At 40.3% G+C, this 10,876-nt stretch overlaps 1 protein-coding gene across 1 annotated transcript in view; it reads left to right on the top strand.

The window, feature by feature from the left end:
• The window catches only part of BCAS3 (BCAS3, microtubule associated cell migration factor), a 545,610-nt gene that overhangs the window by 172,671 nt on the left and 362,063 nt on the right, over positions 1–10,876 (top strand). Inside the window, exon 14 of the mRNA XM_019511118.1 lies at positions 7,348–7,481. Within this exon, the coding sequence (XP_019366663.1) occupies positions 7,348–7,481 (134 nt within the window). The remainder of the gene's footprint in view (positions 1–7,347; positions 7,482–10,876) is intronic.

A 10,876-nucleotide genomic window follows, 5' to 3' on the forward strand; every position in this document is an offset into this window, starting at 1 on the left:
GCTCTTCAGTTTAGGGAGGAAGAAAACTGTCCTGATAGAGCTGTGATATTTACTGGGCCATCAGCTGTAGACAGTTAAGAATTTGACAAAAATGTTGAATAATGCATAAGACCATGTGTCAGCCGTGATGCACGAACCTAATTTTTTTTCCAAATTATTCAGATTTAACGTATATGATTTGCGTGGCTTGGATTACAGACTATAGGCCGCTGTCCTGATCCCATATAAAATGTGCATATTCACCAGTGTTTTTTGTTTACCATTACAGTAAAATGCAGTATTACAGGTTCGGTTAAAATTTGCTTTCCTTTCATAAGTCCAATTCAGACTGCTGACCATATTTCCGGCTAACTCGATTTCCCATGTTTGGAAAAGCACATAGATTTCAGAAGTCGCTTTAATGTTTGTAGGCGTCTTGGCTGATATCAGCCCCAAGCGCAGCCACTAAAGCATATTCTGGGAGTGTGAGGAATGTGGGGGGAAAAAGGGTGGATAAACATTGGGGCTGCTGATGGGTCAGAGCATACTCCAAAACGCAGGGGAATGGGCCCTACCCTGAAACATGTTTAAGTGGCTCCTGTCGTGAAGCAGCTAGAATAGAAGCAGTGAGTCCTCACTGCCTACCAGCACTGGACCCATATTAGCTAGCTGATCGTCAAATACTTAAATGTGTTTATTAAATACTGAGAGAATGTAGGAAACGCGTGAATAACATTGATATGCACCAAATCCTGAGCAGCTGTTCATCAGCATACTTTGCTGATTTGTACTACTGGAGGACGTGATCCTTTGTTTTTAAAAAGTTGCAATGTGTCACAACCCCTTAAGGGCTTCACAGGGTATCATAAGGTGTTCTCGAGTTTTGTTGTGCTGGTACGGTGTATGTGGTCTCCTTGCCAAGCCAATGTTATATGCTGCATCCATTTGTGTTGCTTTTAGCACAGTATGGATGATGTCATTCTGCCTGTGTATATCTTTGTGGTTTTGGGACATGGTTTAATTAAAGGAACTGAGGGATGTATACTTGGAAACGAGAGTATGAAACTGCTAAGTATCTCTTGCCATTGTGTTACTTGGGCGAGGATAATTGCCAGTCCCCGTCACAGACAGAAGGGGCACCCGTGATATTGTAAATGGGAAGAATAAACCCCCTGTAGCAAAGGCATCTGAGCCAAATGGCCCATTACCTGGGGGAAGTCCAGGTGCCATAGGGGAGCAAGACATTTCTAGAAATTTCTGAGACCCGTGAGCAGTTAGGACCATGCCGATGGGGAGAGCTGGCTTGGAGGTATTTATTTAGGGAACTCGCTTAGAGTAGTGTGGTTTTTGGATCCCGGGCATTGGGGCAGTCCAGGTCCCCAGCAGCCAGGGCTGGCAGGATCAGCAGGAAGGCTGATCTGTGGAAACACTGGCAGGACTCTCAGGAGTGCTAGGTTGTAGACAGATAAGAGATTAAGAAATGCATCTTGTCTTTTTGTTTTGCCTTTAAACTTTATGCTCAGTTTTGCTTGTATTCTTCCTTCCTCCGATACAATGCATCGTTTGGTCTTTTTCCCTCCTTACCGACTGTCTGTTGTAAAGAATGATCTCTGGGCAAGTGATATTGCAGACTAACCCGTTCTTTGGAGAGGGAGACCTAAAAATTCTTTCACAAACCAAGGGGGAGTCATCTGGAGCTGGCAGAGATGCTCCCGCTGCAGCCGGGAGGTCCAGCAAAGGCCAGCGGAGTTGAGGTTTGCAGGGATAGCAAGTTATGCCAGGGCAAACCTTGGTCTGTTCCTTGGGACAGGCAGCAGGACAGCTGGGAGAAACTCGGGACTCTGGTTGCACCCTGCAGACAGGTTGGTGACGCAGTGCCCCAAATTATATTGCCGCTAAAAACAATCAGGCTAATGTTAACATTTCAACTTGACACACGTGATTTCTGCTTTAAAAAGTATGTACAGTTGTTTGGATCCTGTTAGTGCAGTTGCGGGTGCAACTGTTTGCACAAGCGGCCACTCGGCTGCTTACCAGCCATTTCTGCATGCAAGGACCTGAACTGCATGCTTAAATTAAGCATATAATTGAATGCATGCTTGGCTTGTGCAGTTGTCTGCCGGACTTCTTGAAAAATGAAGCATTGAATTTTTTTCCTCCCCCCTTCCCCCCCAGTTCCAAATGGGCTTGAATGTGTTCAGTTCTTTAGTGTATAATTACAGAATGTCATTATTTGAGAGGAAAACCCCCCTTCAGTTACACTGAAAGATGGCATTATTTAAAATGAATGTACTCACAAAACCTAAACCCAAGGTGAAATTGCTTCTCTCTCATTTATATGCACATAATCAACAAGTGTGCAATTAGGGAGGTGTTATAAATAGGATGTGGTGGAGATGCTTGAAACTACTCGGGTTTCCTCGATTTTATAGCAAGTACCCAACTGAGATTTGCTACTCTCTAATTTTGCTTTTGGGGCTAACCAACTGACGCCTGGTTGAAAAGACTCATGTTCCTACAAGGCCACAGAAGCCTTAGTATACAGTCTGTGTCTCCCTAGGATTTTGGAGAACTCTGTGTACCATCAGCAACTTCAATCCCACCCTCTAGGCCAACCCTCATCTATCAAACCCAGGCCGAGAGAGAGAGAGAGAGAGAGAGGAAGCTCCCAGATAAACATACAGCAGCGCCTAAACTCCTAATCACTCGAGGCTTCCGCTTCCAGGCCCTATAATTAGAAGTCCTTCTTTTCCTTGTATTCCCAGTTGACGCAAATGCTTTTTGTGGCTTGGCACCTCATTTAGGGCGTGGGTTTAGTTTATGGCCAGGCCAGAGTCTGGTTTAGTCTTCTGATACTGCATAAATAGCTCTTAACCCACAGTCTACATCTGTACCAGTTTTTCCTTTTATGTATATAGTCTCTGTATTTTTTTTCAAACTCCTTTTTCCTGAAAGAAGCTTATTGTTTCCCAAACATTATGCGTGAAAAATAGGAAGTTGTAAATTAAGGCGAATGTATCTGTCAGCTAAAACAAAGCTAAAGTAAGTTTTTTTTTTCATGCGTCCAGCATATCAGTTCTTTCTAAACTGAATGTTTTAATCATCTCTGTGGATTTGAAAAACCACACAGTAAAACACAGTCATTAATTTAACCTAGCTGCACCCTTCACATTATGGATAAGAAAATCTAAATGTTTGCAGAGAGATGCATACAAAGTAATATCTGCTTTACACACAAATTCTCACCGGGTTATGTGTATGCAAGAATTTGAATTGGTTTCAGATGTTATCTGCTAAACAAGGATTAATGCCAGTTTGAAAAACAAGCAGGAAATCCTGGAGAATTATTCACTTTTCATCTGTGATTATTCATACATAAAGTACATCATAAGAGAATACATTTTTGGCATGAACTTATGACAGTGCTAACCTATATTTCCATCTAAACAAGTCTTTGAGAAGCTATTGAAAGGTCTTTTTAAAATCTGAATTTAAAATACCCTGCATTTGAAAGAGAACTGAAGGAGTCATTAAGGTTTAAATTTAATCTATTTCTCTATTGGGATTACATGTTTCCACCATAGTGCTCTGGAATTGCACAATGTACTTTTGTCATAAGGAGCTGGAGTGAGAAAATAAATAGTAGAGCTGCAATAATTGAAAACCGGAGCTCCTCGGTGTGAAGTAATGAGAGATGGAAAATACCACACACACAAAAAGGCAAAGGTTCCAAAACCTCGGTGATTTATTGTTTGAGTAATAATAAGGAAGATATTTAAAAATACTAATCGTCTTTATAAAAATGTACTTTGGCCTAGCATGTCCGCGGTATTGTGCCTGTGACCGGCACATTAGCAGGGTTTAAGCAAACATGTAGTTGTACAGTATATCAAATGCAGGTATAGGCGTATATATATTTTCAGTTTCTGAAAAGAAGCCACTAATAAAATGAAGGGTTTCACAGGGCCTCATGTAATAAAATGCATTTTGCTCCAAATGGTGACACACGGCAGAATTGCAGATTGAGCAGCACAACTGCCAGATCAGATACCATCTATCTTTCCATTTGAGATCCAGCTCCTTTCCTCCCACTAGTGCTGTTATCTTTCACCTCTTTGCTCCTTCAGCAAGCAAGCAATCATAAAAATATTACAAAAAGTAAAGGAAAAAGACATTAGTATTAGAACAAAAACAGCTACGCCACCTGGCTCTGATTATAATCTCAGATAACTGGGTGCATTCGACTGCTTAATTTATTCAGAGCCAATACATATCATCCAAGGAATGCGTAGATAACCCCTAGAGCACATCCTGGACCCTTGTTTTCTAGGGTTTGGTTTTTTTAAATTATTTGGCCGATCAATTCTTACCTGGATTAGTACAGATTAGGATGAAACCTTTATGGGGCAGATTATATTACATCTGCCTAGTAGGGAGCTGCCTGACACCTCTGGAACTGGCCATGGTTAGAAACAGGATGTTGGACTGGATGGACAACAGGTTGAATACAGTTCCTAAGTTTTGAATGGCTTGTGAGTGTTGCATGTGCCTTCAGCAGGTTGCTTGCTCATTCAAAAGTATTTTTATAATCTTTGAATCTAGCGATGGCACACAGATAAAACCCGTTGTCTTTAGAAAGCTCTGGATGCGAGAGAGACTTATGAGAAAACCCCAGCACTTTAGGAAAACAGCTAGGTTTTCCTACTGAATGAAGCCTATTTATAGTCACTTCTTCCAGTATCTCTTCCATGAGTTCGTTCCATCTGCATTAAGGGACAGGTCTAGAGAACTGAAAATGCAAAGCTACCTAAATAAAACAAAACAACAACAAAAACCTTGTGGAGTCTGCTATACGGAGGTTTGCTTTGCCAAATTAGATCTCCAGGAACGTCATCACTTCTTTAGTTGCGGCAGCCTAATTCTAGCACAGGGAATACTACTGACATTCAAATCACTGCAGTTTTCTCCATGGAAGATGGGGTGGTGTATTATTAGAGACCACACGCTTAACTAAAAGGGAAGCATATCTTATGCTTTTTCAGAACAGAATTAATGCAAATTGCGTGCAATATCCCACACTAAAGACTTGGCGAACTTGCACTTGAGCAACTTTAACTGTATTTCCTATCAACGCAGTCACTACAAATCAAGGAAATTGCCAGTTGAGCCAACATTAACATTCAGACCAACCTCAACTCGCATGCCTTACTGCCCAAACATAATACCCAAATGCACTCCTGGATTCCTCAGCTCCGCAACAAGCTTCCTTTTCTTTCCAGTACTCAGAATCGAGGGTCCTTAGCAGTAAAAGTATGTCTATTGGAGAGAATCTTGCTGGGCTCAGAATTAAGATTGAGCATTTGTGGTTTTGGGGGCGGGGGTGCCTAAAGTGTGGTGACTTCCCTCCATTTTTCCAGCTACTGTGGCCAAATTGAAAGGAGCACTTGCAGGTAAGACTGGTGTGCCAGACACCATTTGGATTTCTCTGCACTTTTGTTACACCACAGTCCTAGCACATGAGTATGTCTCAGTCTTTAATGCATTTATCATCATTACACTATTGTGAAGTAGGGCATTATTCCCATTTCACAGAGAGAGAAACTGAGGCAAACAGGCTGACTTGTCCAGGGCATCCCAGGTTACTGTCTCAGTCATGGTATCATCTTTCCTCTCGGCTGAAATGCATTCTCTTGTCTGACAAACCTGGGTTTGACCAGGTAGAGAAATCCTGCTCTGAATAGCGTGAGGTTCAATAACTGGAAACTCTGGCTGCTGAAATGTAAGCTGTCTACATGTGCTTGGAAGCAGGGCCTTCCAGGGGCTTGTGAGGAGCCATGAACTCTAGAGGTAGGGTCTTTGTGTCCTAATAAAACGTGGAAAGCCTGGATCTGTATTGGAGCTGAGGAGCCTTGATGAACACTGCTGCAGATCCAGGAGACATCTCAACGAGTAGCATGGGTCTGTGTTGGTTTGCTTCTTCGGTGCTGAGCAGCAGCTAGGATGTTGAGAAGGCAACTTTGGAGCCAAATTTAAACAAAAAACTGCAAACCATTTTCTCAGGGAAGTAGATAACTATTTTAGCATAAAAATGTGAGACTCTTCGCTTGTCCTTTGAGCAACACTTGCATTAAATTTGACAACTTAAATACACTTACTGAAGAGAGAGAGAGAGGTTTCAAATATGTTTTAAATGGAGGATCAACACAACCTTGTCCATGCAGCAATTATAGACACCTTTGCAGTGTAAACTGTTCACATTTTTTCCAGTTATGCCCTGGCTGTTCAATGTATAAAATTCTTCTTTCTGTAGCTGCGGGATCTTTCAAAACATTGAAAAAACACTTTAATGTATCTGTTAAACTGCTCAGATAAACTGTTTTTCTCTTTGAACTTATTTAAACGGAGTCTCACTTTCAGTGATAATTTATTGCACTCCATTAATAAGCAAGATAATATTGATTTTATTATACAGGGGAATAACTGATTGTCGTCCGTGTTTTCTGCCATCCTTTCAATTCCTACCGTAGAGCCACACTTTCCTGCCCATAAAGGCTCTTCTTTTTAATATAAACCGTATAATTAATTGTATTCTGATGACAAGATGGCCTGAAATATGTGACTGTAAACGTCCTAAAGTTGTATTATGCTTTAACAATAAAAGAAGGAAAGAAAATACACAGCATTTAAATTTATCGTCGTTTAGCTGATCTTTGAATCTAGTTTAATCATTTCACCGACATATATTAGTGACTTCTTTTTCCTGTGAAGTTAACGCTTCAATTAATATTCCACTCAAAAGCTCAAACTCCAGTTTGCCTTTTGTTCAGTAAATCAGACTGTTACTTTTGTACAGCTCCACGCGAAACATGTCCTTTGGATAGTTGAGAGGAAAACCTGGGCGGTTTTTTTTACTTCGTTAAATAATGTTTTCACTTTCATGAAAAAATGGGAATTAGGTTGGCGATAGAAACCTGTCTTGTGTTGGTCTGAACAAAAGTTGACTTGCTCAGTTGAGAGCTATAGAGAGTGAAACCATAATGTGCAGTAACTTCTTGTGCTTCAGAGTGGTTGTGCAAGTTTTTAACTTTCAGTTTGTGTCCCTAGACTTGTTTAATTGACTTGTATTACTCTACCATAATACTTCAACACGGTTGCCACCGTCTGATTTCTAATGAAGTTTGGCTTTCAAAAACGACTGGAAAATTTGTGTGTATTAATCTCTGATTTTTTTTTTCCTTATACCTTTCTGTCCGTTATTTCCAGAAAGCAAAGTGAAATATATGCTAGCTATTTTAAGCAGGCATTTTTAAACCTCTGCTTTTTGCAGTGTTTCATTCTTTTTTTTCTTTCTCTTGTTTCTTCTCCCAGGGATGCTGCTGGTCACTACTGACACATTAGGCCACGATTTCCATGTTTTCCAAGTACTGACACATCCTTGGTCATCATCACAAAGTGCTGTCCATCATTTATATACACTTCACAGGGGAGAGACTGAAGCCAAAGTAAGTTAAACATATTTGCTAAAGAGTAATCCCCAGACACCTTATACATTTGGTGTACGTTGGCACTTTAATGTTTGTTTCAGCGAGGAAAGAGCCGTCCTCATGCGATAGCCGCAAGAAAGGATAGGAGCACAAGCTTTAACCTGGACAATAATAAATTCTTGGTCTTTACAATGAGGTGATGTCAGATTTATTCAGATACGACACTACCTCCAAAGAGCCAGGATTATTAGCAGTGATTGTACTTAACCTTTCCTCATGTAGCGTGTTAAACATTTGTCTAACGCCTGTGAAGTGACTGTCGAGTTTTACTTTGTTTTGGTGGGAAAGCCCCAGGAAGCAGGAGAGAGAGAATAAAAAAGGTCTGATTAATCTATACCTGCTTTTCAACTAAACCGAAGTTATTGCAAGGGGGGTTTAAAAAACAGTACTAGAGATGTCTTCTAATATTGCCAGGTGGAAGGATGGGTGATTGGGTTACCTGAAAAACCAAATAAAACATGAAGGAGCATAATGAATTTTAGCTAATGCCCTGTTTTCTAATGTTTTTACATCCATTTTTTATCATCGCTCTCCTTGGTAGATTGGTCTAGTACATGCAATACTTTTTTTCCACCCCCGGAACTGTCTACAGGCATCGCTGCACTATTTTCAGGGTCAGGTAACGTTAACCCTTTTAGCACTTTGTAACTCTAAAAGAAATTTTAAGTATGCTTTCAGATCATTTTAAAAAAAAATCACCACCAGTAAGAAATGAATTTCTCACCTACTGATGTGCTTGCATCTTCAAAGAACAGGCTTTGGTAATCCAGTAGATACAGCTTGGAGGGGTAGGGAGAGGCCTCAATACCAGGGGGCGATGCCATTATGGCCTTGCATGACAAGGTGGAGTGAAATGTTAACACGGTGGTCTGCAACCTTTTTATGGTGAAGATTGCTTTTTGGCAATCCAGGATCTACTGTGCCCCGCCCCCCCTCCCCCAACCTCCTGGACAGGCCGCCGAGGTTTTGACCCCACTTGCTCAGCCCAGCCGCATGCATCCTGCCGCTCCCCATCGTGCAACCTCTGACCGACTGAGATCGACTGTCAGAGGCTCCACGATCAACCAGTCAATCGAGATCGACCGGTTGGTGACCACTGTGTTAACACAATTAAAGTTTCTTCTGACTTTTCATGGGCTCAGTGTTTTTCCTTGGATTCCTTCTCTTCCCTTTGCTCCTGGTGGACTTTGGAAGTACTTAGCAGTGCAGTAGCTGTAGGTGAATGCCACGACCTCGAGGCTTTTCTTAATCACAAGTTTTGTTGCTTTCGGTTAAATTGGGAATCTTTTTTTGTACTTGACATATTCGGTAAAGAAGGTCTGAATAACGTGTGTGTCCAAACTGGCTGTCCAGAGGGGATTAAAAAAACATGTCCTGGAGTCTGGAATTTTAAACAAGGCAGTGTCGAGAGCGCATTGTCTGTACAGTGGTCAATGCTGTCTTTACTATTGTGTCAGCAAACTCTAATTGCTATTGTTAACTGCTTATGAATAGCCAGTGGGAAAAGTGAGAGGAAATTATGGACTAAATCTCTTAAACTCCTTAGACAATACTTCAGAGGCCTGTCCTACAAGGTGTTTATATAAGCCCAGCTTGGCAGCCTTGAAAATCGTGGTCTGCATTTTCCAAAGTGACTAGTGATTGTTGTCAGGGTCTTGGTTTTTAGTTGCACAGCTTTGGAGAGCTTAAAGGTATAATTTTTAGTGCTGTGCATCTGCAGTCTAAAAATTAGGCACCTTCAAATTTATCCCAAGATTTTCACAATGGCTAGTTACTTTTGAAAATGCAGCCCCATGTATTGTCATTGTGTATGTTCTTAATTCAGTCTCCCCCAAATATACTTTACTACTACAAATAAAAATTAACCGAAGGAAAAAAAACCCCAATGTAATTTCAATCAAGAGACAACCAAACTTTTTGTAGATAATTTTAGAGAAGAATTTTATAGGGGGGAGGGGGAAAACTAGAACCCCATTGAAATCTTTAAGGTATATAAATGACATAAGGCATATACTTGTGTATATAAAAATGTATGCCCTATACCGTATTTCAGAGAAGTATGTGTTCTGAATTAATTAAAGAACTATATTTATGTTATAATTAGCCTGCAAGACACAAATGCGTGGCTCCAGTTATTCAGAATAAAGATGTACTGTGCTATTTGAATTTGCATATTTTCAGCTCCCATTATTTTTTTTATAGCACATATGTAGTAAAATAAATATTACATGCTTTAGCAGTAAATCATATATGATGCTTGCCTTGTATATACTTTACTACAGTTGAATTAAAGCACTGTGTTAATTTTTTTCAGCACCAGTGCAGTGTTTGAAAATTTGTCCCTCATTTTCAACACAGTTGTAATCCAGGACCTTGCTTTTGGAGTGGGCATAGAGTAGACAAAATCTAACCAACAAGAGGCATATTGGTGGGTTTTACAGCTCCGTAGCTTTTTAAACAGTCCAGCAATAACATCACATGAACACCTGCAGTTGCTAAGACAGTCCTGTCAGCTGAAATACATGAGTTAATAAATATATTTACTATCAATATTTTCAGTTTGCATGGTGAAGAAAATACTGTATGTATCAGTCATTGGCACGATATTTTGTGCTCTGAAGTTGCCAGGCAAGAATTTTGAGGCTGTTTGATTTTTGTAGCCTGCAATTCACAATGAGATATATTCAGACATAGATTCAAAGCCACCATGTCTACTTTCTTGAGTATGATCATATTTATGCACTTAGAGTAAGCTGTTCTTTTTTACCATGGATTAAAGCTAACTGTGAATCAAAGCCAATGGTCTTAAAGGTCACCTTCTGTAGTGTAGCTATAAAAAGTTCTAATTTGCGTTGATGGACACCAGTGATTATCAGAGTGTCAAAATTAGTTTAGTTATTATCCATTGTAAATTGGTTAAACTTTATCGTATGCCTCCTTTACAGTGGGTTTTTTCAAATCTTTCTATATTTATACCCTTATCCATACCAGTATCATCTGCTCTTTGTCTATGATGCTAGCCAGTGGTGTTTACCCCAGCCCTAAGGAAATATCCTTGTATGACATTGTAGTGAATAAGAGAAACGGCTCTTTCTAAATCCAGTACTGTTGTGTTGATTGGGTCAGGGCTTGTTCCTGCAATAGCTTACTGATGGACATAGACTTGGGGCAGAAATTACCCATAAACTGGTATAAGTGATCAGAAGGTGGTCCACATCTGTAACACAACAGAAGTTCAGTGCACATAAACCACTTTCAAAATGGCCAAAACCTGTTTAAGATAAACCTGGATGGATGTAGTATCTAACTTCACTGATTTAGGTTATATTGGTTTATTGAACTTCTGTCCCAGA

The sequence above is a fragment of the Gavialis gangeticus genome, unplaced genomic scaffold (assembly GCF_001723915.1).
Source record: "Gavialis gangeticus isolate Ggan-Ray unplaced genomic scaffold, GavGan_comp1, whole genome shotgun sequence".
NCBI lineage: Eukaryota > Metazoa > Chordata > Crocodylia > Gavialidae > Gavialis > Gavialis gangeticus.